Below are 26,501 nucleotides of genomic sequence, written 5' to 3'. Positions count from 1 at the left end.
AAAGACAAAAAATTAACATTTTGATTTCACATGTATTTTCTCATTCATCATTTTATTTTGTTCATAATATTTACTATGAATGCATTTAAAAAATGCTGAGGGATACAAAAAAAATTCTCGTTAGAATAATTGTTTAAACATTGGAAACACCAAGAGGAAGATGTAAAATCCACTTATTTTTTTTTGTATTTTTTGTATTTTTTTTTTTTTTATTTGTATAAATGTTAGATTATTTATCAATATTTTTCAAGTCTTTCGATATGTAAAGGATAATTTGTAAAAAAAAAATTTATGGTTAAATACACGAAAAGAAAAAGTGGTACTTATAAATTTTATGGTATAATTATTCAGAATTTGATACCGTTTAGATTCGCATATCCATGGTTTATAGTGACAATAACTTTATTGCGCTAGATGCTTTTCCAAAAACAGTTAAAAAAAAAACATTGTAATTTTTTTTTTAATGCGTGAAATAAGTTTGATTAAAGTTAAAAGTTTATCTTGTATATGTAATATGGTCAGTTTTTGTAACGTAAAGTATAATACATACCGAAAATTGTATATTCATTAAATAATCTCTGAATAACATATCGTTTTGCAGTGTCAAGTCGACTCCACACATTAATTCATTTGCAATAACAATTGAATGATTTTTCTCTACTATTAATATTATACATAGGAATCAATATGATAAATTTTTAAAAAATTTGTAAATATTTCATCAGTCTATTCGTTGAACTCTTAATATTTTAAAATATGATCAGCTATTAAAGAATGTTTAAAAATTTTGATGCAATCTGACTTGAAGTTTTCTTTAAACCATGGGGTTTTTATAAAGTTTGACAAGAAAATAAATGAAAGTATGAAAATTTTGACAAAATTTACCTGTTTGTCGGTTTATTAGCAAATCACAGTAAGAACGACGAAAATATTGAATATTTTGTAAAATCACGATATTAATAATAAAAAAGGAAAAGTTACCATCGTTCGTGCACTTACTCCCATTTTTCATGTACTCGTGCTAAAATCATTGCTCAATAGCATTTACTTAATCTTTATTTGATGTTTGCTACATTATTCTATTTGCATCCTATATATTTTCAATTTTTATCTGTATCAGTTTTAGGCAGATTACATATTTGATTCGTACAATTTCAAAAATTTATTTCTCTTTACGCGTCAATATTTTTTGTAATAAATATATTTTTGGTTTCATGATAAATATGATAATCAATTTTTATAACTATAATATAATTATCGTAATAGTAATGTATTATTAGTGTGTTCATGGGATAAAGTAGATATGATGCATTTTTTTGTATATATTTCATTACTTTAACGATTTTTAGTGCCTTTAGTAACATGTGCTTATTTCTCTACTTTTTTATAATCAAGTGAGAGCTTTGTGTCACTTGTATAGTATATACATTGTGCTTCGATTTTTTTATCAAGCGAATGAAGAAAAGAAAAAAAGAACTAAACATGTACGGAAAATAAGTACTACATTAAGGTCTCGAAACAATATTTTTTCAAATTATCTGCAGTTTTGTACAAAGGTTTTAGATTCAAACATATATCCACTTTATCCCTTGCCCGCAGTGTCAGTTCGATTTCTTGAGATGTTTTGTTTCTCTGTTTGAATAAAACATACTCAATGTATTTTTTTTTCATCATTTTTTTTGTTCTATTTTCTTATAAAATCGTATTTTTTTCGAATGTGTATAACACATTAATAATATCCTATTATTCATATTTCACTATAGTATATCTAGCATCTTTATAGATATAGTATTATGAAGTACTTTAATGTATATATATTTTGTTTTATCATTCATACAGTTCCATGTTAAATTTCGCGTATTTATTTGCATACACGTATAACAATTAACAAACGTCAATGTCTTTGGAGACATGACTCTGCAAGTAAATGCTAAATTTATCATGGAAAACCGAAGTATCATTTTTATTAGATATATATATATATATATATATATATGTATAATAAGGTATATGCTTTTGTTTCATAAGTTCATATTTTTTTCATACTGATGTACATTTGTATCGTGAGGGGTTTTCCATACAAGTTTCATTTTATTTATATTCTCTTCCACGTGTACACAAACATAAGTCACAGCCACCTCTATCCGCATTCAAATAATAATAATAATAATAATTAGACGCATCTTACACACAAAGGGTCGATGAATTTAATTTTTCTCTCGCCACGTTTCGACACAGCACGTGTTCAAATTACGTTCATACCCTAAATCCCAATGGCATGTATTACTATTGAAATATTGCTGCAACTATTGACTGAGTTGACACAGATGACTAAAGCACGTCTAGTTATTATCGTCAATTAAATTACAACCACGCCTATATATTGCAGTCAAAAGTCAAACAATACTCTTTCCACATCGCTGCTTTTACCATATGCAATATACACGGTAGTATATTCAAAACGATGAACAATATTTTTCTAGCGCATTAAAATATACATATACGTAGACTTAGTAACAATGGTATACAACGAGTCGATCGCCCGTTGCCATACACGGTGTCCGTGAGAACTCAGTCAATGCAAATTACATGTATATAAATAGATGCCAAAATGAGCAGCTGACGCTCGATGTGTAATAATAACAATAACAACAATAATGATGATAATAATAATAATGATAACCATCTTTTCTTTCACATTTACGCCGTCGAGTATAATATCGTAAGATTGGCTATTTAACATGAAAGCGTCAGATTATCATGCCGTTTGAATGAATTTTTATTTTTTGTTCTCGCTTGTCTATCAACCTTTGTTTCTACTTTTCTCGCGACTGTCATCTATATGACCAACAAAGTAACAACGACGCGGACCTTGGCGTACTTCCGAGAATTAGCTGATCAACACCGAGTCTTGATGGGCTCATAAATCAATAAATAAATAGAGGAACAACAATCTTCAAACGTTTTCATATTACTTTTTCTTTCTTTCTTTCTTTTTATTTATTTATTTATTTTTTCATCATTATAACAACATTAGAGGCTCTTGGAACGTAACGTAACAAACGTTCAACAATACAACCACGAAAACAAGTAGAAGGCACTCTTCTTTTTCAATAAATTAGCATCTTTGTAACAACTTACAAGTTTGGTTTTCCTAATTTTTGTTCTAGGCCATGTCAAATTATTATTTCGCTGTCGTTTTTTTTTTTTTTTTTTTTTTTTTCGTTTCCTCGATATCCAACGTTCAACGTTTTTATACTCGTTCATTTATAAATTATACTAAGACTACGGTTAACTTGACTTTTTTTCTATACTCGCTTATCCAATCGCACTATTTTTGTGGCTCATTTTCAACTTTGCCTCGCTATTTCTCATCTCTTCTTTTTTCCTTTGAGCAATAGAAGCTACAATGCTCGCGACTGAGCTACTTAACAATTTTCTCATTTGTCGATAAATGAAATTTATACTTTTAACAACTAGGTAGATTATTATTATTTAAACTTTTACAATATTATAATAATTTAATTATTGTTATTTGCTTGGAAGCTCACAGCCAACACATTTTAATTCACCATTGTTTTTTTTTTTTTCTTTTTTTAAATATTTTATCCTTTATTCGTTTTGGGCACGGGGCTTCCTTTTATCATTATTATTATTATTATTTCTTATTAATCACCGTCTCTCGATTTTACCCAACAACTATAGAGCGATTAAGCAAATTATTACACGTGACGAAACATAACAGTAAGTATAACCAATTACGATCATTGGAATAAATAATATAATAAATCAATAAATAGCGACATCACAAAACACAAGTAAACAAGTATGTGTAACACTTTGTTTGCACTTGGAAAATGAATGAAAACAAATTATAACTGTTCGAATCAAAAGGCCGTTTTCTTTCTTGTGAAAAGGAAAAAAAAAAAAAAAAAAAAAAGAGATGAAAGAATTAGAAAATCAATAGTCAGTACTATGTACCACTTACGTAGAAAATAAGGATGATGGCAGTGCATTGAGCCACTGTTTGTTTTTTAATCTTTCATCGTTCATTTGAACCGACCTCGTTGTGCCTATTCTCAATTAAGACCCCGATTTCGTTTAAATCCTTTGAACACATGACAGATCGATCATATATTTGTACGATAACTTTATATTTTTCTTCTCCCGATCCATCTATTCCTACTCTAGCCTTGCTCGCGAGATTCATGCTTTACTTCCATTAATGTCGAGTCTAATCGTTCTAATCAGTTTTTTTTTTTTTATGTTTGTCGTTACACGCATGCACGTAAAGGCGCGGTTATTGTTATTTAGCAGTAATGTTTAATTGTTATATGTACTGAAATTAATGCAATAATCGATATTTTTGTTTTGCTCTTGTATGATCATAACAAAGTCAAAAAAAGATGGATTTTAGTTTTTTTTTTTCTTCTGAAATGTGTATAGCATAGTTGTATTTTTTTTTTGTTTTTTTGTATTTTTTTTTTTAATGCATAGGTATATGTAGCCTTGCAATACATACGCGAGATTGAATATATATATCATACGCATGTACATACATTATTTTTTCAGTTTTTTTTCTTGCATACATCGTGCCTCATAGATTAAATATAACATATGTTTTTATGTATGTATATTTATATATATATTTTATATTAATATATAGATATACTTCTCTCACCTTATGAATTATATAAGTTTTCATAATAATTTTCGTTAAATTATCTTACTATAAATATTCAACAAGTCACCGTAAATCGTCACTGCGTCGTCGTCGTCGTCGTCCTCGCTGCAATTATCGTTTTCGCGTGAGCTTGAGCACGATGCAGCGTCATTATCGTCATCAACAACAACAACACCGGTTTGTTCAGACAGCCGTAAACGATGTATATATTATATATTATAATTTTATATATAAATAATTACGTAGCTCGTCGAACGATAAGGACTCTGAGATCACATACAGTATTTATACGTATATAGAGCGCGCGGCTCGTCCTCTTGCCGATCGGACTCACTACGTCGCGTAATAATCGAACGTAACAAGCATAACAACGTAACAACACGACGAGAGCCGCTTGATTCGCGAGCGCGCTTTCGAAGTCAGGGCGAGAATGAGCACGAGCAGCGGTCGAAAAACGCGGGAGGAAGACACGAGGGCGCATTTAGCTCGGCCCCACTGGGCTCTACTATCCGGACTCGCTTCAGAGACTGAGCGCTTGCATCTGATGGCACGCCTCACCGATCTGCGGCTGTTGCGTCTGCTCGCCCTGCGGTTGTTGCTGTTGTTGAGGTGTACCGGGAGGCGTCAAGGGCAGCCGGTTGCTCATGGACGGCGCGTCACCGGCACCGCCGAGGTTCGTCGGCGTTTCGTCGAGCTTGCCGGATTGAACCATACCGTTGACCTTGTACTTGCCGCCTCCGGCTCCACTCGACTGGCGCACAACGCCCGAGGACTTGCCGGCACCACCAACGCGCCCGCCAACCGACGAGGAGGACTGGTATCTGCTTCCGGTGTTGCGCTGCTGTTGCTGCGAGAGACCGGATGCCGGGGTGTTGTAGCGCTGCTGCTGCTGCTGCTGGCCGCTCGAACCAAACAGTTGGACCTGGTTGGGATTGGGAGACGGTGAGACAGTTGGGTGAGGATGCGTCGTAGGGGAGTACGGGGATGGGGGAGGGGTAGGAGCGCCGCTAGCCGGCTTGCAGGCCGTCGCGTTCGCCACCTCGAGGCCACTCGTAGCGGCGACATTACTACTACTGCAGTTACTGCAATTCGTCGTCGTGGCCGTGGTTGTCGTCCCGGTCGCGCTAGTTTCTCCGCTGTTGCTGTTGGCAGGACTGGCTGTGCGTTCTTGTCCACTGCCGGCCGGGGGGGCCCCTGCCTTGGGGCTCATCGTGAGATTGGAGCCACGGTAACTGTTGACCAGGTTCTTGTGACGGGCATTTTGCTGTTTGTCCGAGTGCTCGGCACTCCTACGCCCGGGGCCCGGGTGTTCGCCAGCCGTGCTCAGAAAGCCCTTGTGAGGAGAACCCATGTGCGGTAGAGCGTAAGCAGAGAGCTGCGGGCCTCTGTAAACGAAGGCCGGTGGTTGACCGGATCGCGCGTTTGCCGGTGAGTACTGGCAGGCCTTGGCCGAGTAGTAAAAAGTCGGCTGATGCTGCTGTTGTTGATGGCTGGCTCCAGTTCGGGATTTGCCGTAATGTGGCTGTTGCTGCTGGGGTAACCGAGGCTGGTACTTTTGGTGGCCTGACACGTTGTGCGTGGTGGACGACGACGGCGACGATTGGAGGTTCAGGCTGCCGTATGGCTTAACGTAGGTCGGCGACTGGTGAATAAGCGGAGCACCCTTGGCGTAGGGACTGCTGCCAACGAGGCCGGCGCCCGCGGGCTTCACAGGGGAGTAGTCGGAACGGAATTTTTCGTAAGACGTGGGTGGAGGCGGGGTGGGAAGGAGACTGGCGCCAGGACTGGAAACGACGGGGGAGTACTGGGTGACCGGAGGTGGGACGTACACGGGGGTCGAGTAGATACGGTAATGGTGCATAGGAGGGGCACCAGCGCTTGTCGACTCGTCGCTCGTGCAAACTCCATTGTTCATGGCTTGCTGCTGCTGTTGTGCTAGGGAGGTGTTTGTTGACTGGGGAATACTCTGATAATTTGGATAACGGTTACTGAGATTGACTGCGGGATATTTGTGAGTGAGGTTTTGGGGGTCCGATGAGTGTGCGCTAGACTGATGATGATTGGAACTACCGCCACCGGGGCCTCCGCCACTGTCCGACGTTGTGCTTGTCTGTAGCTGCTCCGAGTGATTAGATGTCGATCGAGATTCCTATGGGTTTAGTTTGTAACTTGTAATAATTGTGCGATTTGGTGCTGTTTTTGAATGATCGGGACTAGAACAATCACATGACAGGAGATTCAGCTAGATAGGATGCATCGTTCATGTGTTTTTTGTGGAATGCGGAACACCGTTAGTTTATGTATGCTATAATTTTATCTGGATTTTTATTTTCGTAAGTCCAACATATAACTCTATTCTTATAAACTTATCATATTAAGTAATATCACATAGTCATGCAAAATATTCGTTTCGTTATAAAAATTTTAATTTGAGGATAACAAAATTAATTTTATTACAAACGAAATAAAAATTTTGCGTGCTTTCTACGTTGCGTAATATAAATGTAAGAAACTTTCAAAGCGTACACATAAGTATGCAAATGCACAACCGAACCTTACTTTTTACATCTAACGTGTCAATAAAAGATACTGTTAACAGTCGGAAAACGCGCTGAGGCAAAGCTTAACTCAATACTACATGAAATTTAAATTATATTTACACTACATTAGGATTCAATTTAAAAACAAAATATTTCTCGATAATTTGTTTCGACTATATTAGTATGTAAAGAAAACGATAGTATGGTAATGTGTGATTGTTAAAGGATTTTAAAAGCAAACAAACGAGATGAAATTACATTTTTAGATAAGTTACTCAATATAACTACATGAATTTACGAAGTTTGATCAAATAATACAATGTAGTAGAGTTGGTAAAACGTGTGAGTTTCTGATTGATTATTTTCATCCGTGTAAAGAACAATCAATTCAAAACAGCGTTGATTGATCAACCCTTTGATTAGAACATACTTCTCTCAATAGATGTATTTTACGTTTAATAAATATATGTATATGTAGTCATACGAAATACAGCGATTCACATGCACCAAGTCCCAGGAATAAAACAAGGTTGATCATAAAATACAATATCAATGCCAATCATCAAGTGCAAAAGCAAAATTCAACCTACCTCATGCTGGCTGACTTGCAAATCATTTCCTATAGGTTGACCAGCTATCTCTGTGGTGTAGACAAGCAACTGATCAGATGCAAGGGCAAGTGGGCCATGATGGGGTGGTGCTTGAGCGTGCGGTTGAGGTGGTGGATAGGAATAATAAATGTGCTCCATCGGCGGAGGCAGCCCGTGAGGTGTACTAGTGGCCATGGCTGCTGAATGATGATGCGCACTAGCTGGCCCATAGAAGTGCGTCTGGAACTGAGGTGGCGAGGGACCCATTGACGGAGGGCCAGACGCTGAGCCAGAACTGGCCGCTCCTGTTGTGCTACCGCTACTACCGTTACCTGAGCCATTTCCGCCCGTCTGTGACTGCGGTACACTGCTCGTGTAAATGAATGACGCCCCGGCAGCGGTTGTCCCTGGGAAGTACGGCTCATACTAAACAGAACAAGTGATCAAAGTAAATCATTGATTTTTCTTCAGCTTACAGCACGGGACAACTTATACTTGTAACAAACATCCAGTAGCATGAAAATTATTTGTCACGTTGTTTTGAAAAATTATAAGTTGAAATAAGGTGTACGTAATTTGAAAAGAAAAACAAAAAAAAACAACAGTCTTAAAAGTCGCTATAAAATGTTTGGTACGCTCGAATACTTAAATTTTACGATAATTTAAGAAAGTTGTTTAAATGTGTCATGACTTGGCGTTGAAGGAACTTAATAAACAAAGATGCTAAATATACTACAAAATTTTGGAAACTTTTATAAGAAATCAATTTAGAAAACTGAATAGTTTATGATATTTAAAAAAAATCGTACTGTTAACAACAGCACATAAGTTTTCATGTACAAACATCCGTGACTTTATAAATTTGATTCATTGAAAAATAAAGTCTGTCATAATAGACAAAGGAAAATAAAAAAAAGAAACGTGTATTTACAAATAATATTTTTAGTGTATGTTTATACAAAGAAAGAAAAAGTTACACGAATATGCAAGTAAAAAAACTTGTGAAATTAACGTGAATAAATGGTACTGCTTAAATAAAATTAATTATTAAAAATAACGTTGATGTAGACCTGCATCTAGAGTTACTCAAAAGCTGTATTTAAACTCAAAACTCCTTAAATCAAAACAAAGAAGAAAAAAAACACTCAGTAATAGCATTGTAGTTTGGGGCACATGCGACATTTGCTGAGCATGCTGTAAGTGCAGTTAGAAGAAATATACAAAATTAATCAGAGCAGGTATCTTCGCGTGCATGCTGGACACGTGTGTAGCTGCATTAACCATGTACCTTTAGACCTCAATACTGTATAGCGTCGAGAAGAACGTAAGTAGGCATTTGCTGCGGATTGGGCAGAAACGCCGGTGGTATTGCTTCTCCCATTAGACTGTTTGTCTGTCAAACCGCAACCGTAACGACAACTCATTTAAATCAACAAATACAAGTGAAACCATTCTCTTTTTTCTTTTTTTTTTTTTCTTTGCTCTCTCAACAACTTCAACAAGTGTAAAAGGAAAATAACCCAACACGCTATATCACCTCACATCTCTCCTTAAACGACACAATCACCAATATGTTTGGGGCTCAAGAAAAAAAAAAATGAAGGGGGAGAGACACAAGAACACTCACTAAAGCAAAGATAAACTTACCGGCATTGGGGAATACTGATACTGTTGCGGCATATAGAGCGAGGGCGCTGGCACCGGGTACATCATGGGTGCGTAAGTCTGATGACCCGGAGTGGCTTGAGGTCCTAGGAAAGGAGAGAGTATTTACGTTGCATACAAGTTACAAGAAAAATTAGCCGTAAAGAGAGAAGAAAAAAAAAAAAAAAAAAAAACACGTGTGCGTGAGTCAGCATGCTTTTTGAACTCTTGCTTTTGACAATGGACAAGCGGCGTTATTATTTTAGGTACCGAAAACTCCTGCAGCTTGATAAAGCGCGGCTGGATCTGCAGTTTGAGCTATCGCAGCACCTGGCGCTGTGGCTCCTGCATTGTAGAAGGTCATGCCATTTTGGTAAGGAATACCCATTCCTAGGAGAGAAAAAAAAAAAATTGATTCATATTAATTTATCAATGAGCACTCTTAAGATAAAAGTATGTATTTATAGACGATTGCAAGCCGTCAAAAGTTATAATGACATTTTATAGTTACTTACCATTTGTGTAATAATATGTACTAGTGGGTGCCACGGGAGGAGATCCAGTCCCTCCATCAAACGAACGATTAAATGGCTGCTTTTTAATTGCAGGAGCAATATTTAACTTTCTCTCTCTAAGTACAATGCACTCGGACTGCAACAAAAGTATCAAAATCGCAAGCTTTGATTAGTCGAGCTGTAAAGGTGAACTTTTAGGTCAAAGTAACTTTATCGTATGATAGGTAAATAAACAAGTTTATCGTTACAGGGAAAAAAAAAAGTTATTGGAGAGAGCAAAAGAAAGTGAAAAAGGATCACGACAAAGCGAATGACGCAAGCGATGATAATTCATACCTCCTGTTGAAGACGCTTCGCCTCCTCTTCCGTTTCGAAAGTGACAAAACCGTAGCCTTTCGACACACCACCTCGGTCAGCGATAATTTTCGTGGCCTTGACATTACCGTAGGCGGAAAATAGCTGGGCCAGTTCCGCTTCGCTTGTACTCGCCGATATCCCACCGACGAAAATGCGGTTCGGCACGAGGGTACCGAATTTCGGGGCAGCCATTGCTGCAGCTAGGCTGGCAGCTGAAGCTGGACTAGAGGCTGGACTGGAGCCCTCTGTGCCAGGCGAAGCCTGTAATCCGTCAGAAAAAGACGAAAACAAAGCTATTTAATACTACCATGTAATGTGTGTCAATTGTACGATTTTCGATTTATTAAAAATAATACTATATGGACATCGGAGAGACGCGAGAGAGCGGTCCCCGAGAGAGACCTATCGATACCTGCGGAGCGGAAAGCCGTGACTGTACACTTCTGGATTCAAATCGATGTGAAAACGCAGTCGATTAACATATTCTTATCGGAGAGCGCGAGAGATCCCCACACACTGCTCCGCACACACTGCAGACGTCGTTGAAGAAGAAGAATTTGCACAGAGACGACATCCACAGGGAAAGGAAAGAAACGCCGAGCCGAAAAAAAAAAGAGATATATGCAAAACGTTAGCCTGACAAACACAATAACCGTAAGCTGTATGTAAAAGACATTTTTAGAGATAGTAATTGTGATGGTGTGTCACGGGGGAATTGCTTACAGATTATGGGTACACAACTACACACGCATGCACACGAAATCCGAGAAAAACAGTCGACGTGAGGATCCTCGTCTACTCGTTGTTTCCGCGAGGAGCGTTGGGCACTTCAGGTGACTCCTATATAGCGCGCTCTTTCTCTCTTTCTCTCTCTCTATTTCTTTCGTGCGAAATTGAACGCTGTGAATTTCGAAAGAAGAAAAACAAAACAGAAATAAGTCGAGAACTCTGGCAAGGATAAGTATAAGTTTATACGTTACTAGAGTTTGATGATCACGGAAACAACAACTCACGTGCCATGCTGCTGCTATGCATGCAGAGCAAATTTAATATCAGCATGCAATGTGAGCGAATAAACGTAACTTAACAATGTGTGTTTGTGTGCACACTGTACAATATGTGCACACATTGCACAAGCACGCAGTCATCGAGCATATATATGTAGTTCACTTGCTGTACAATTTACAATAGATAGGTATATAGGGTATGATGGTACTTAGTACTTATATATGACTGCATGCAGGGGCTAGATCCTTTAAACTTTAAACTGTCTCGACGGGTGACACAACACTGCCAATGGAAGAGTGCTCCTTTAGCTGTGTACATGCATGTGTATTATGAGTATTATCGGCTGTCACATATTCCAATACAGTAATGGAGGATGATTTTTACGTCTCGAGCACGGTCTCAAGTTATAATATGGTGATGATATAGGTTCCTTAATGTTAACTTGACTTAATGTGAGTACTTAGTATGCACAAAAAAAAATACACTACGTATCACACCTCTGCCCTGACTCGGGTGACAGTTTCAACTCGTTGTTATCATGGCGCTACTTATAACAGTATAACAGTCGTACAAAAGAGGTAAGCATACAGGCAACTACCTGTATAACATGAAGAGATTTTCCAATGAAATACATCAAAACTGTAAATAACTAACAGGAATTTTTTCAGCACATTCATCACTTGGAGGTCAAAGTTCGCAGCGGTGCAACGTACTTATGTGTATATTTGGTACGTCTGTACTTATGCGTTACATATGGGTAAATTTTTTATAGATTTATTTATTACAGACTTTCAGACACTCGGGTCATCCGAATTGATCCATAAACTTATACTTGGTGCAGTGCCACAACACGGATTTTTTTTATTTTTTATTAAAGTGTATACTAACCGCAAGGGCATATGCACTATCCACGACACGGATAACATGCTTGCCTTGGTTGTCTATATAGGTATAAAAACTTCGAAGAAAATACAGAATTCGCAGAAAGTAAGTATAGGGACAAGTCAAGCGTTTTAACAGCACAAATAGCAATGGTTTATTAGAATGAGAATTTGAGAGGTCGCAAGATTGGCATACATACTACAACACCATACTACTTACTCCAATAGTAAGTACGGATACAAGTATACTAGGAGAAAAAAAACGAGAGTACACTAAACCTAATACCTGTAAAGCACAGGTCGTATAGATTAGATACCTAGATAAATATACACTACTCATGTACTGACCACACAATCTGTACTTACACATTCACTCGCATACATTATCTAGAGACACTAGAGACTGATAGGTATTAGGTATACCGACGCGCGAAAGAAAAAAAATAAAACAAAGTGAGTAACAGTGGATCCTTTGATGACTGCTCGATCCAAATTTTCCTGCTGACACGCGAGTGCGTGTGTTCAGCAAGCCAAAGAAATAAAAGGACCATCGGATTATCGGATACGATACATCACATCACTTATCACCACCTGCATGCATGGAGCCTCAAGAAAATAAGGGAAAAGAAGGACAGGGGGATAGGATCAAATTTATGTATTAACAGCAACGGCAAAGCAATCTAAAGAATTGGACATTGGACACTCGAATCAAACACACACATACATCATTGATCATGTACCAACAGCGCGCACGAGACTCACCATCTTTGCTGGCTGGGGCGGTCGCGCGGGTGAATCCATTGAGCGCGCAGCCGAGGCACACAGCAGAATGGATAAATGGAGGGTAACGAGGGAGAGAAAGAGATAAAATGGAGCTTGAGAAAAAAAAACAATGTGCGAAGCGAGAGAGCTATTCTATTTGTTGTAGCCCCCTCGGTGCGCAAAAGCTGGGAAAAAATATGGGTACTAGTGGGAAGTACTTTTTTTTTTTAGAAGGAGACAGGACGAAGGGAAAAAGAGAGAGTGAGAGGGGGGGGGACTGGCTGACTCGAATGGTATAACAAGCTGCAGCTCGCCTGCAGGAGGCAGCAGCGAAGCCGTCAGCTGGGGCGTTCGACGCCCTGGAGGAGGTGGAAAGCTGCTCGGGCGATCCAGCTCCGCTCCGGACTCCTCTGCCACCTAATCTTTGCTGTCACTGCTGTTGCTGCTGCGCTATATGCTTTGCTGCTGCTGCGCGCGTCCTCGTTTGCCCTGTATCTATATGTATAACACTCCGTTAAATTGGACGTCCTCCTCTTTCCTCCAGTCTACCTCTGGCTGACTCGTTCTCATCTGTGTCAACTGTGTCAATCTCTATAATATGCAGTTAAGCTAAGCTGTTTAGCTGTTCAGAGTGAGTCAATGAGCGCGTTAGTGTGCACCAGGAACAGGCCAGACAGGCCCAGCTGTGTGTATCGCCCACAATCAGATGCCAATACAAGAGTTTACAAGTAGCTTCGTACTAAAGTTTTATTTATACTAATGTTGCTTTTGGAGCTGGTTGTTGTTATTGTTGTTCTCTGTCATGCAGGGTGCACAGCACACATCACACGCACTTTCCACGGAAAAACAGACTGAATAAAATAATCGGACATCCTGATAAACTTGTCACTGATAAAGATAAATCACATGCGCCAGGGATGCAAAATCACTTAGATCAGCCGATCAGCGAGACAAGAAGTTAACCGAGATACCGAGAACGAGATTTAGGATTTAATTCGATCCCCTTGTGCCATGTCTTTGCTTCTACTCTCACTAGATAACGCTGACTCAAGCTCACCCAACTATACTTACAGTTGGTCTGGGATGAATCTACATCAATGAATCTACATTACCTACTGCTCTGGTGGTAAAATATAATGACAGTTTTAGTTTTTATATAGTTATAGTACAGGTTAACGCTAGCGCCGCCCGACCATGCAGCGTTACCACGACCTATATACACTCACCGTACCTTGATTCGCAAACCGCGAAGTTTGAATTCTTGAAGTAATTTATCGTATTAAAACACAAGGAACAACCATAACCATAAAATAAAAATATGATGATAAACAACTATCATATTAACAACTATTGAACAATCTTAAAATCATACTTTATGTTTATTTGTCATTAAAAAATTTAAGAATTTAAACTTCGCGGTTTGCGAATCGAAGTACGGCGAGTGTACGTACCTAACACTGCTGATGGCAGCCTCTGATTTTATCATTCTGGTAAAGAGAGAGCACGGTGTAAGATATACGTGGAGTTTTATGTGTAGTAATTACAGTAATCACTACTAATTAGTGCCATAAAGTCGATTTTACTAAACTATGTAAGTATCTATACTTTTGGAGGTCGATTTTCGAATAGAAGATAATTTGTAAACTTGCCGCAAACAGCACAAACAATGTCAACTTATAATTGTCTATTTGTGAAATTAGTTGCGGCTGGTTTATATGTGATAAAAAGACATTACTGTAAATAGCAATGATTATTTGGATCAGCGCCATCTAGCGGTCTTTATTTTTTGGCTAAAAGTGGCTCCTAAAATTCTCAATCAGAGCATTCAGGATTAGAGCCATTTAGTCAATTATAAACCAGCCGCAACTCATGCCTAAGCTATAAAATGAAAAAATAACAATACGTGTGTTTTTGGCGGCAAGTTAACAATCTATTTTTTACTCGAAAATTAATCTACAAAAGTATAAACACACAGAAGGTCGATTTTTTGGTAGGAAATAGATTGTTAACTTGCCGCCTAAAACACGTATATTGTTATTTTTTTATTCTATAGCTTCGTTATAAGTTGCGGCTGGTTTATAACTGATTAAATGGCTCTAGGGCTAAGCTGCCTAAAGCTCTCTTTCAGAATTTCAGAAGCAATTTTTGGCCAAAAAAATCACTACCGCTAGATGGCGCTGATCCAAATGATTATTACTACTTGTAGTAGAGCCATTTGATCAATTATAAACCAGCCGCAACTGATTTTGTAAATACAAAATGAAAAGTTAACATTGTTTGTGCTGTTTGCGGCAAGTTTACAATTCATTTTTTACACGAATATTGACTTCCTATATATTTATACTTTCGGGTAAAAGATAAATTGTAAACTTGCCGCCAATAGTGCGAACAATGTTCACTTTTTATTTTGTATTTATCAAATTAGTTGCGGCTGGTTTATAAATAATTAAATGGCTCCAGGGCTAAGCTGCTTAAAGCTCTCCATCAGAATTTCAGAAGCAATTTTTGGCCAAAAAAATCACTACCGCTAGATGGCGCTGATCCAAATGATTATTACTATACTTATACTAGAGCCATTTAATTATTTATAAACCAGCCGCAACTAATTTGATAAATACAAAATAAAAAGTGAACATTGTTCGCACTATTGGCGGCAAGTTTACAATTTATCTTTCACCCGAATGTATAAATATATAGGAAGTCAATATTCGTGTAAAAAATGAATTGTAAACTTGCCGCAAACAGCACAAACAATGTTAACTTTTCATTTTGTATTTACAAAATCAGTTGCGGCTGGTTTATAATTGATCAAATGGCTCTACTACAAGTAGTAATAATCATTTGGATCAGCGCCATCTAGCGGTAGTGATTTTTTTGGCCAAAAATTGCTTCTGAAATTCTGAAAGAGAGCTTTAGGCAGCTTAGCCCTAGAGCCATTTAATTACTTATAAACCAGCCGCAACTAATTTCATAAATATAAAATAAAAAGTTAACGTTGTTTGCACTGTTTGCGTCAAGTTTACAATTCATCTATTACCCAAAAGTATAAATATATATGAGGTTGATATTCGTATAAAACATACACTGCAAACTTGCCGCAAGTAGCACAATTATCTTTAACTATTTATTTTGTATCTACGAAATTAGTTGCGGCTGGTTTATAATTGATTAAATGGCTCTACTATAAGTAGTTATAATCATTAGGATCAGCGCCATCTAGCGGTCGTGATTTTTTTGGCCAAAAATTGCTTCTGAAATTCTGAAGGAGAGCTTTAGGCAGCTTAGCCCTAGAGCCATTTAGTTACTTATAAACCAGCCGCAACTCATGACGAAAGTAAAAAATGAAAAAATAATGGTACATGTGTTTTTGGCGGCAAGTTAACAATCTATTTTCTACCAAAAAATCGACCTCCTATGTACTTATACTTTTAAAGATAAATTTTTGAACAAAAGATAGATTGTTAACTTGCCGCTAAAAACACATGTATCGTTATTTTTTCATTTTATAGCTTCATTATAAGTTGCGGCTGGTTTATAACTGATTAAATAGCTCTAATCCTGATTGCTCTGATTGAGAATTTTAGGAGCCACTTTTAGCCAAAAAATAAAGACCGCTAGATGGCGCTGATCCAAATAATCATTGCTATTTACAGTAATGTCTTTTTATCACATATAAACCAGCCGCAACTAATTTCACAAATAGACAATTATAAGTTGACATTGTTTGTGCTGTTTGCGGCAAGTTTACAAATTATCTTCTACCCGAAAATCGACCTCCAAAAGTATAGATACTTACATAGCTTAGTAAAATCGACTTTATGGCACTAATTAGTAGTGATTACTGTAATTACTACACATAACACTCCACGTATATCTTACACCGTGCTCTCTCTTTAACAGAATGATAAATAAAAATTAGAGGCTGTGTTGACCAACAAAATTTTTGCGAAAAGCGGCTGCATGTTTTTATGGCCAATGGTCGTCAAGTCAAGCATACCTAAAACAGTTGTTGGTTACTTGCGTACAGGTATACACCAGCTTTTTATCACAAAAGTTGAAGAGGCGGTGTGAAAACAAAATTATCAAAGGAAGTCTAATTTTTGGTTATTATTCTCTCTGACCTTTTCTTCAAAAGCAACTCATACTTTTTGTAACTATTTTACCATTTAAGTTTATATTTTTGCCATAATGAACAATCATTAAAAATGACAATAAAGTATCATTTATTTTTGAATAATGTATAAAAATTACGAGGCTCAAACAATAAGTTTTTTGTTCCTAGCTAGCAAACAATTAGTGAACATTTTTTGTTACATCGACACTCTATGATTTAGTTTACTGGACAGATGTGTGTTTATAGTTACATCATTGACATCACTAAATATCTGTGTTATTTCAAAGGAATAAATTGTGTAAAAGAGAACTTTAAATGATATACTGAATCTCTGTCCCTTCAATTATACTCATTACTTGTGTGAAAATTTACTGAAATCGAGTGCATTTCCGTGAAAAGACTGGCAAAATACGTTCACGTTTTGATACAGTAAAAATGTGTTGAAGTGAAAAAATATGTCATTTAAAAATACCAACAAAAAGTCTAGCATAAAATTTTAACTCGTTTAAGAAAGGTGATAAGTATTTAAGAGGAAGTATGTGCAATTTGCTTGGCTTAGCCATGGAAAGCAAGGTTACAAGTAAAACAAGCAGTCTCAAAGCTCTCTTGCTAAGAGCATGGCGGGAGAGATGGAGCGATCTCCAGTGGGGCATCAATATTAAAACGGTAAGTTTCTTCAAACTGTGATTTCATTTTTCAAGAGTTCCAAGTTTTTACCACTTTCATCAGGTTAGATTTTGTAAATTTTCAGATTTTACCAAGAGGAGTGAGCGGAGATGTACATAATTTAGCTGATTGTATATTGCAACAGGCATTAGTAGGTCCAGGTCCTAATGAACTGGTTCTTTCTTACCTGAAGCATTCACTTTGTTCTCAAGTATGTTAAGCTGTTTAATACTATTTATTTATAAAGAGGACATAATCTCCATGACTATGAAAAACGTATTGTTCCCTATTTACAGCTAGTATCTTATGCTGCTGTACTTCAAAGAATCAGTAAATACGATGCTTTTCACAAACCGCATTGTATTTTGAGTCTTTTAGAGTTTTTGGAAATGATTTATGCTGGTATAACTTGTAGAGGTAAACCAGAAGAGGACACATTAGCAGCAGCATGTCTTTCAATTGTCTACTGGTTGTTACAATGCTATCATTACGCATTGACCAAAGCACCTCATGGTAATCCATTAGCTCCTCAACCAACGGAATTGATGGATAAACCAGCTCACCTCTTGAAAGAACTTTCAGCTTCTGATTTTATTTGTGCTATGCTGTATTCTGCTAAGCACGACAACAAAGGTACGATTGTGATATCAAATACTATTTAAAAATACCAACTTTTTAGTAGTGTATAATTATTTTTCCAACGCGTGTATTGAATTTTCAGATTTGTATGTTGATATTGTTAAGAAATGTCAAGAGATAGAAAAGGAACAACAAAAAAGTAATGCCAAATGTTCAATTGCAATTGATGATTCTTTAAAAAAGCTTTGCAATTTAGAAATAGAGAATATAGCTTCGAATAGCTCGAAATATGTAAAAGTTGATGCCGAGCCTATCACGTATTGCTTGCAACCTCTGCTGGCAGTACAAAATTTAGTCAATCCTGGTACAGAGACATCATTGTACATTAGTCATTTACACAGTATTCAAAGACTGAAAAATTATTCCAATGCTAGATTGTATTGCGAGGTGATTCGTGCATGTATGATGTGTTTACATGATGTTACTGGTACGTTCAAAGAATCACATTGGGGTGGATTCTCATTCTTCAAACTCCCTCAAATTTTAAAGGAATTGCATGCAAGCACTTTAAACGGTTTGTTCAGTTGATCAATCTTTTTGTAGATTTTTTTTTTTACATCTATTGAGCATCGATTAATTATGCTATATTACTCCAACAGAAAACGATAATTTTGAATACTCTCAAGATGTTATAGACGCTTTCGAATTATTACTTAGGTATACACCACTTTTAGACAAAATGGACATAATTTGCGCTGGTAATAGCGTTGAGTTTTTATTGAATGAATTACAAAAAGTAAATTTAGTGACGGAAAAACAAGCTAAGCAAATAAGTAGTAGACGGTAATAATTTTTTAATATACATTCAAAATACCACCGAGACTTTCTTATTAAATTTTTTCGTCCACATTACAGAGATGGCTTATTAACTTCCATGCAAAAGTTTGATTCACCTAACACTAGCTCATCCATTCGGGCTATAATAATCCGGGCTGAACCAACTTTGGCTGGTTTTTTGAAAACTTTGAATGCAGAATACACAAAAATTCAAGATGCCCTGCTGAGTATGCTTTGTCAAGTATTAACTGGGAATAGTTTTGAGCTGATGCTGTCCATTGCAACTGTAGAAGGAAAAATGAAAACATTCGTATCAAGATTAATCAAGTGCAATGAGTGTAGTAAACAGATCAACGACGTGCCTGGCAAAGCTGTAACGACCCGTGCATTGCTTTTTGAAATTTCATTCTTAATGCTGTGCTCAATTGTTCAAACATATGGACCTGAGGTAAGAAATCACAACCCATAATCAGATACCTCGTACTCGTACATACTATTTTATTTACAAATCAAACGATACCTGGTTATCAGGTGGTTCTGGAGGAAGGTGGTGATTCATTCTTTGAGCAATGGGTGCGCGAGTGCATGCCTCTGAAAGATAAGCCCAAGTCTCCTTATAAGATGGTGCAAAACGTTGATCCATCCAAGGTGGACCTTCTACTCGCCCAAATAAATTCTCTTGAGCCGGACCTTAAATCCAATAATAATACAAAATGGCATGTAGCTTGCCAAACAGTCATGGGTGTTGCAAGGGAACTGTTGAATGCTTGGGAGAGCGGAGCCTTGAGCAACGCAGACGTCAAGCGTACGCTCAATGGCCTACGCGTCTCCTCTTGTTGCTTGTCTGTTTGCGCAGCGGCGTGGCTTTGTAGTTACATGAGTATCACCCACCAGGATGCACAAGTCAAACCTTACAATATGATACAAGTCCTGTTGTCATCCAGTCCCAACGATGAAATGCAGGATAACTTTAAGGAGAGGTACGATCATTTTTATTCATTACTACATTGATTAAATTGTTATTTCATTCTGTGATACTAGATTGCCAATTGAATTATACATTTCAGATCGAATTTGATGTCTCAAATCATTCGAAAAATGCAGTACGAAGTCCAGTCTAAAACAAAAGTACTCTCAATATCTCACAGGTAAAATGTCAGCTTCATACTTTACGATTAATCAAGTTTACGAGAAATAACATTTTTATATGTGTGTTACAGCGTCGTGTGTAAGTTTTCAATTTTACAACAACTTCAGCAAATATGGCAAGGAATTTATCAACGCGGTTGGATCAACATTCAAGCGACACAGTCACTCGAATCGCTGCTTAAGACTGGTGGACCGCTTTGGTTCGTTTCAAACTTGGTCAAAGAATTATTAAAAATACAGTATCAAGAGGAACTTGACCGATCTTTGGATTTGATCTTTGCAATTCTGCATCTAGATATCGAAAATTGCACATTAGACCTAATAAACGAGGTCCTCCCGCAATACTTGTATGATACCTTGCAGTAAGTACACATATTTTTGTGAGGAACAAGCATTAATTAAACATTTAGAGCCAAAATCGTAATTATTGTTACTAAAATTTCAGAGGAAAAAAGTTGGTCGAACCACAAGCATCAGCTCTCGCAAAGCTTTGTGTTTATTGTATATTTTCTAGCTTAGAGTTTAGTAATAATAGTCCACAGCAAGTACATAATCGAAAGCGCGCTAGAAAAGACGTCGACACCGAAGATATGGACCTTGGAATGCCAGCTGCAAAGATTTTAAGACTGAACGAAGCAAACGATTCAAATCCCATATTTATTACGAATTCCCCTCAGTCTCAAGGAACAACAAATAGCCAAAAATCTATTGTTCTTCGAGAACCTTTACTTAGCGCACTAAACACACTGTTTACGAATTTCAACTTTTTGGCTGGCAGAAACGGGGAAGTTTCGCAGCACACTCATTTTATTCTACAATTCCTGCAATTGACAGTACAATGTGGAAAAGACAGGGCTCGGATCGTTCTTCAGAAAATGCCTTCAACACTGGTAAATGCAATTTTTTTTTAACATAAATTTTTATTTTCTTTATATGCTCATTCTGATTTCATGCTTTTTAGGTTCCAAGTTTACTCAAAGCACTTCCCGAATTTTTCACGACTGACTTACTACTCCGATTGTATGATGTGCAAACAATAATGGGTCGCAAAGCGATAGCTCGAGATTTATGTATGTTAAGAAATATCCAACTGAAGCCCACCAAGTAATTAATTAAAATATTTTTATAGTTTAAGAAACTATTTTTGTATGATTGATGTAATCATACCCAAACGCACTTATGTACGGATACTAACTGTAGTTTTTTAAGTGTGATATTTATTTTTAAAATTGAAAAATTACATTCAACATGGTTTTTCTTCCAAAAAGTACTTACATGGCAAACGAAAATAAACGTAATGCATTAACTTTTGATAAGATAAAAATGTTTTTCTATTTTCCAACTTTAATTATAGTCTTTGTACAGCAAACCATCTGATACTTTCTTGGCCGTTTCTTTGCCGACTAACTTTTCTGCAATCGCTAAACCAAAAGCATATGCCGTAGCTGGACCCTTACTTGTGATTAGATTGCCTATAAAAAAAAAAAAAATTCAATAAACACAAGATTTTCTTTTAATTTTGTTTTTTTAATTCATAGTTAAATGTAATTACCATCTGTGACAACGATTTCGTCTTCTACGAAGCTGTAATCGCTCTCAAGATCCTTCTTCACCGATGGATAAGAAGTAACTTTCTTTCCTTTAGCAATGTTGTGTGCCTTCAAAACACTGGGAGCAGCGCATATAGCAGCAATAACTCTACCTTCCGATTCTTGCGCCTTCAGTATTTCACCAACTTTGGCTGACTGTAAAGGGATACAAATATTATTGAGTAATTTGCATTCCTTGGTTGTAAGCTTTTATGGTCTTGAACTCCCCTTTTTTTAAAACAGTCGGGAATGATATAGAAGCCATTAAAACAATGTATCAATGACCATTTTATAGGAAGTACACTGGTGCATAAATCATGGTACAAAAAAAAAGTTATTTTGACTAGATACTTTTTTTTGCAGTGAAAAACCTCCAAGATAAAATCGATGAGTTTTTGTACTCATTTCTCTCAACGAAATTTTTCGACTTTGATGTATAAAAAACTTGATAAAGTTAAACTCAAAAACAACTTACCGCAGCCAAGTTTTTCCAACCAACTCCACCAGGAAGAACGACAGCGTCGAACTTTTTACTAGCGACATCGGCGATTACGGCGTCAGTGCAAATTTTTACATCTCGACTGCATTTGATGCACTTTTCGTCGGTAATACTAGAGACAGTTACATCGACCTAATAACAAAAATGGACTTGAAAAATGTTATGCCCCACTTAATGCGAGTTGACTATTGGCACAGCCATTTTTTATTAACTCTTGGTAAAAAAAAAAAAAAAAAACAGATAGGTTGCATAGGTAACAAGTGCGAAAAGAACAAAACCGACAAGGTATACTTATAATTGAAACAAAAAAAGAAAAAAAAATTTAGCACGTGGTGATAAACATCGGAAGCAGAGGTTACGTTTGCGGTGCTCTAAAATTTCAACCTTACCCCAGCTCGCCGCAAAATATCAACGGTGACAACTGCCTCCATCTCCTCGGCACCCTCGGCCAGCAAACAGACCGCCGTTTTATTTGCCATGGCTGAGAATAATGTGAAATTACACGGGAATAACTGTTTCTTGACTGATGTACAAGCTAACACTCGCCGGGTGAACGTGAAACTGAGCAGCATTAGCAATTACAACACATACTCAAAGTTATAAGTGTTGCATGTAGTGTTGCAACAATAACGTGTATTACTATTTGTCAACTTCGTATTGGCCGCCTGCAGGCCGGTATAAGCGCTGTCACTGACACCAATGGTGGTGTATAAATTGTATATACATAGATAGGTACATGGATAAGTAATACTATTTATTTGTATCGCTTAACTAGAGACTATACTCTCGGTACACTTTGATTGGATTGGTTGAGAGTATACGATACCCGATAACCCGGTAGCGTCAAAAATGTTCATTTGAATATTGGGATTTTCATTTAGCTGAAGCAGCAAATGTGTACCTATACAGGTGCTCCCCTACGTTAGGGCCTTGATTGATACATTAGGACGTTGTCATTAATATTTAAAGCTCTTAAAATACGTTCTAGAGTTAAAATTTTGCTAATGAGGGAAACAAAAACCTTAACGTGCCAAGTACCTTGTGTATTTTAATTTATTGATTTCACTAGCCACTAATGTATCATTTACAAAGCTTAACAAAATTCTTGTGCATGCATATAGGTGTGGCACTCACAGTTAGTGGAAGCCGCGTCGACTAATAATAAAAACCTACGTGTCTTTAATCATTGAACCTTAGTTACTTACTACTTATAACCCTGAGTTGATAGATTTTAACAAATACAATATGTTAAATACACACACGTGATTGAATGTACCATGTGTGTCTACGAAATAGGTTGTAAAGACAATTGGATTTTTTTTTTTTTTTTTTTTTAATACAAAAGTTTATCGGTTTGCAAAGATATCTGATATATTGGAGTCAACAGTCGAAACAGTTACAAAAAGAAATGAAAAAAATTTTGATAATGTGGAAAATACTCAATCTTTAAACATGGGTATCATTCGTAAATAGCTGAGATAGAAAAATTGTTAAAATTATGCTATGGTTTTCTGTTGACTAAAACCCTTATGCGTTATTAAGCTAAATTGATTATTGAAAGATTAAACTAAGAGCTTTGACTTCCTGCATGCGGTAAATTATAATTGCCCTAATTTTTTAACAATCAATTGTTAATAAAAAATATAAAAATTGATATTATTTGGATTCTTTGACTTATTTCAACAAAAATGATCTCCCTATAAAATTTTCGTAAACTTGTTAGTTTTCGAGGAAAAAATTGTACCATAGCGTATACTTTTAGACAAAAAAGCTTGCAGTATTGTTGATCAACATAACACTTGTACTCATACACAGGTATATGAAATGTATACAGAAGTATATTATATCCAGGGCACGTAAAAATAATAAAAACGACCATGGGTTGATCAGCAATACCGTAGTTGTCTAGGAACGAAACGTCATAAATTTTTTTTTATCCATAAGTACACGCTATAAGGTACATTTGGGTACAGGTAAATTGAAAACAATAGAGTGACAAATGACAAAAAATACGCTTTTTTTTTTCTTAACTTTAAGAAATATTTTACTCAAAAATTGACAAGTTTACGAGAAAATCATTTTCGTGTGAAATAAGTCAAAAACTTGGACAAAAAATTGACGTCAACCACAATTTTGTGAAATGTCACAAAAAATTAATTATTGAAAAACAATTGTTTATCATGTTGAAGGGGTAAAAAAGTATCGAATAAAAAAAAAAAAATTCCACGGGCACATGGGAGCAAAACCCGACCACATACACATCCCTCACTCTAGTGACGCCATCGTGCTGATGTATAAAGTATGCGAGTAGGTATTTAGGTATGTATGTACGTATTGTAAATTTGTGGACACACGACACTTTACGCACCCTATACTTATACAGTTTACTAGTCGCCTAGGACGCCCAGTCGCCCTCTAGTCCCTCTTCGAAATCTCCGGCCATATATAAAAGCGAGAAGAAAAAAAAGAAAAAAAAAAAAAAAAAAAGAAGAGAACACGAAGAAATAAAGAAAGAGGGAAGAAAGAGATAAGCTGCTGTTTGGCATATAATACGTATATAGCCTAGCTTGTAAGCCGAACCCAAAAGGCGGGTTACAATACATCAGATACCTACGTGTGTATGGTACACGTATATACGTATACGTTGAAATCTTTGAAACGTTAGAATATAAGTTTAAAAAAAAATTTTTTATTTATTTTTTCCATTTTTAATCCATATCTTCTTTTGTGCATTTTTAACTAATATTTTAAAACTTTCATTACATACTTTTGTTCTTGACAACCATCATCACTCCCAAAACACTGTATAAAAATGATCAATGGAATTAAAAAGCGTAGCAACAAAAAATGACGGGCTTATGTATTGTGTATAGGGGAAAAGGTATTGGTGGCCTGCACTTTATATTGAATATACGTTTATAATGTCGGGGAAATCAAGCTAATTTTCACTTATATTGTGGTGAGACTGCGGGGAAAGCCCCACATAAATCTCTATAATTATTACGTTGTACCTACACGAGCTTTGGTAGTTTAAAAAATGTGAAACGTAAAAGTTATTTTTTTTTTTTTTTTTTAAACTTGGATTTTCCGCGACCATATTTATCTTTCAAAGATTTCGACATGTAATTCATATTATTGACACGTATATATATGGATGTATATTTATATGTATGTCAAATGACCATCAAGACGAGACACATGTAAGTCAAAACTTGTTTCTACTCCATTCGTTTTATAGGTATGTATATTATACTAGTATAAGGGTTTCTTCGTCTCCCTGCACGCTCAGCGCGCTAATCCCCCATCAGCAGAAATTTAAGGTAATAAAATAAAACTCCGGCCAAAGCAGGTCTCTCTTTTTTTTCTATCTCCGTTTAATGTTATTTGACAATTTTTGGACGGAAATCGTTGTTTTCTCATTAAAAATGCACTAGTAAGATACATGAAAAATATCTATGGGGTGGGGGCTGAAGCTGTTTCAGGGGATCTAAATATAGAGTAGGGAGTAGTGTAAGGTCTTTAATTCACTGACAGTGAGGGGAGCCACGAAAAAAATAATGAAAAATTTTATTGGAAATTTGCATTGATTCTGGACTCCCATGACAAAGAAAGTGCAAAGTATTCGTAAATAATAAAATACTACGTTGGATATATTTTTTTTTAATGTTGAAGAAAATATCTAATGAAATTTGTTAATGAATGCATTAAAATTTTATTTAAAAAATCAATGGCTTGATTATTAAGTGAATTTTTACAAGACGAGGAGGTGAATAAAAGAGAAGAATTTACAAACACGCAATAATAAGGTAGTGTATTGGCGTTTGATAAAATTGTTAAAATAAAAACAAAAAATATGACACACTAGCAAGTCACCCACGTTCAACTTACCTCACTTACCTGTGGTATTGTTGATCGGTGGGCTACTACTATACGTTTGTCAACTTAGAAAACCGTTCAAACCGATCCCGGCCACGTGGGTGACCCTAGAGATTACGTCATAGGCGAGCCAGTGTGCACATATCTCTATTGATGCTCAAAAGCTTTGTCTATTTATACTAACCAAACACTTTTTTCGCCACTTGCGGGA

The 26,501-nt window shown here is 36.5% G+C and overlaps 3 protein-coding genes across 6 annotated transcripts; 1 reads left to right on the top strand and 2 right to left on the bottom strand.

Annotated features, from left to right (window-relative positions):
* Window positions 1–4,550: 4,550 nt before the first annotated feature.
* Window positions 4,551–13,982, bottom strand: LOC106635790 (uncharacterized). 3 transcript variants are annotated; one of them, XM_014347930.2, is made up of 9 exons: window positions 12,982–13,001; window positions 11,054–11,230; window positions 10,743–10,860; window positions 10,310–10,591; window positions 9,974–10,109; window positions 9,729–9,848; window positions 9,462–9,565; window positions 7,815–8,240; window positions 4,551–6,833 (listed from the first exon to the last, which is right to left on the bottom strand). In XM_014347930.2, exons 4-9 carry the CDS (start codon window positions 10,520–10,522, stop codon window positions 5,205–5,207), a joined length of 2,628 nt encoding a protein of 875 aa, XP_014203416.2. In that variant the 5' UTR covers window positions 10,523–10,591; window positions 10,743–10,860; window positions 11,054–11,230; window positions 12,982–13,001; the 3' UTR covers window positions 4,551–5,204. The 3 variants fall into 3 exon arrangements, with proteins under 3 accessions (XP_014203416.2, XP_014203415.2, XP_014203413.2); XM_014347929.2 differs by lacking the exon at window positions 11,054–11,230 and having other exon boundaries at window positions 12,982–13,982; XM_014347927.2 differs by lacking the exons at window positions 10,743–10,860; window positions 11,054–11,230 and having other exon boundaries at window positions 12,982–13,982.
* A 2,816-nt stretch (window positions 13,983–16,798) lies between these two features.
* On the top strand, window positions 16,799–21,617 carry MED24 (mediator complex subunit 24). 2 transcript variants are annotated; one of them, XM_014347940.2, is made up of 11 exons: window positions 16,799–17,761; window positions 17,847–17,972; window positions 18,058–18,394; window positions 18,483–18,914; window positions 19,000–19,183; window positions 19,256–19,625; window positions 19,709–20,157; window positions 20,245–20,325; window positions 20,398–20,688; window positions 20,772–21,216; window positions 21,288–21,617. In XM_014347940.2, the coding sequence occupies exons 1-11, from the start codon at window positions 17,633–17,635 to the stop codon at window positions 21,432–21,434; spliced, it is 2,991 nt and encodes a 996-aa protein (XP_014203426.2). In that variant the 5' UTR covers window positions 16,799–17,632; the 3' UTR covers window positions 21,435–21,617. The 2 variants fall into 2 exon arrangements, with proteins under 2 accessions (XP_014203426.2, XP_089448991.1); XM_089592865.1 differs by having other exon boundaries at window positions 18,483–18,923.
* Window positions 21,510–23,092, bottom strand: LOC106635797 (protein dj-1beta). The gene is made up of 4 exons (XM_014347941.2): window positions 22,804–23,092; window positions 22,391–22,546; window positions 21,879–22,071; window positions 21,510–21,798 (listed from the first exon to the last, which is right to left on the bottom strand). The coding sequence occupies exons 1-4, from the start codon at window positions 22,984–22,986 to the stop codon at window positions 21,671–21,673; spliced, it is 660 nt and encodes a 219-aa protein (XP_014203427.2). The 5' UTR covers window positions 22,987–23,092; the 3' UTR covers window positions 21,510–21,670.
* Window positions 23,093–26,501: the final 3,409 nt, after the last annotated feature.

This window comes from Copidosoma floridanum, unplaced genomic scaffold (genome assembly GCF_036245765.1).
Source record: "Copidosoma floridanum isolate Cflo_tuat_1 unplaced genomic scaffold, Cflo_Japanese_pri ptg000019l, whole genome shotgun sequence".
NCBI lineage: Eukaryota > Metazoa > Arthropoda > Insecta > Hymenoptera > Encyrtidae > Copidosoma > Copidosoma floridanum.
The sequence above is the reverse complement of the archived record's forward strand: the minus strand, read 5'-3'. Positions and strand labels throughout refer to the sequence as shown.

Excerpts from the sequence above, each read along its gene's own strand:
- LOC106635790 (XM_014347927.2), bottom strand. The coding sequence starts at position 13,020 with ATGGATTCACCCGCGCGACCGCCCCAGCCAGCAAAGATG. Across the intron at positions 10,592-12,981 it reads CGCCCCAGCCAGCAAAGATG|GCTTCGCCTGGCACAGAGGG; the intron begins GTGAGTCTCGTG and ends GACGGATTACAG. Across the intron at positions 9,849-9,973 it reads TACATATTATTACACAAATG|GAATGGGTATTCCTTACCAA; the intron begins GTAAGTAACTAT and ends TTTCTCTCCTAG.
- LOC106635797 (XM_014347941.2), bottom strand. The coding sequence starts at position 22,986 with ATGCTGCTCAGTTTCACGTTCACCCGGCGAGTGTTAGCTTGTACATCA. Across the intron at positions 22,547-22,803 it reads ATATTTTGCGGCGAGCTGGG|GTCGATGTAACTGTCTCTAG; the intron begins GTAAGGTTGAAA and ends TTTTGTTATTAG. Across the intron at positions 22,072-22,390 it reads GTTGGAAAAACTTGGCTGCG|TCAGCCAAAGTTGGTGAAAT; the intron begins GTAAGTTGTTTT and ends ATCCCTTTACAG.
- MED24 (XM_089592865.1), top strand. The coding sequence starts at position 17,633 with ATGTGCAATTTGCTTGGCTTAGCCATGGAAAGCAAGGTTACAAGTAAA. Across the intron at positions 18,395-18,482 it reads TGCTAAGCACGACAACAAAG|ATTTGTATGTTGATATTGTT; the intron begins GTACGATTGTGA and ends TTGAATTTTCAG. Across the intron at positions 19,184-19,255 it reads AAGCAAATAAGTAGTAGACG|AGATGGCTTATTAACTTCCA; the intron begins GTAATAATTTTT and ends TCCACATTACAG.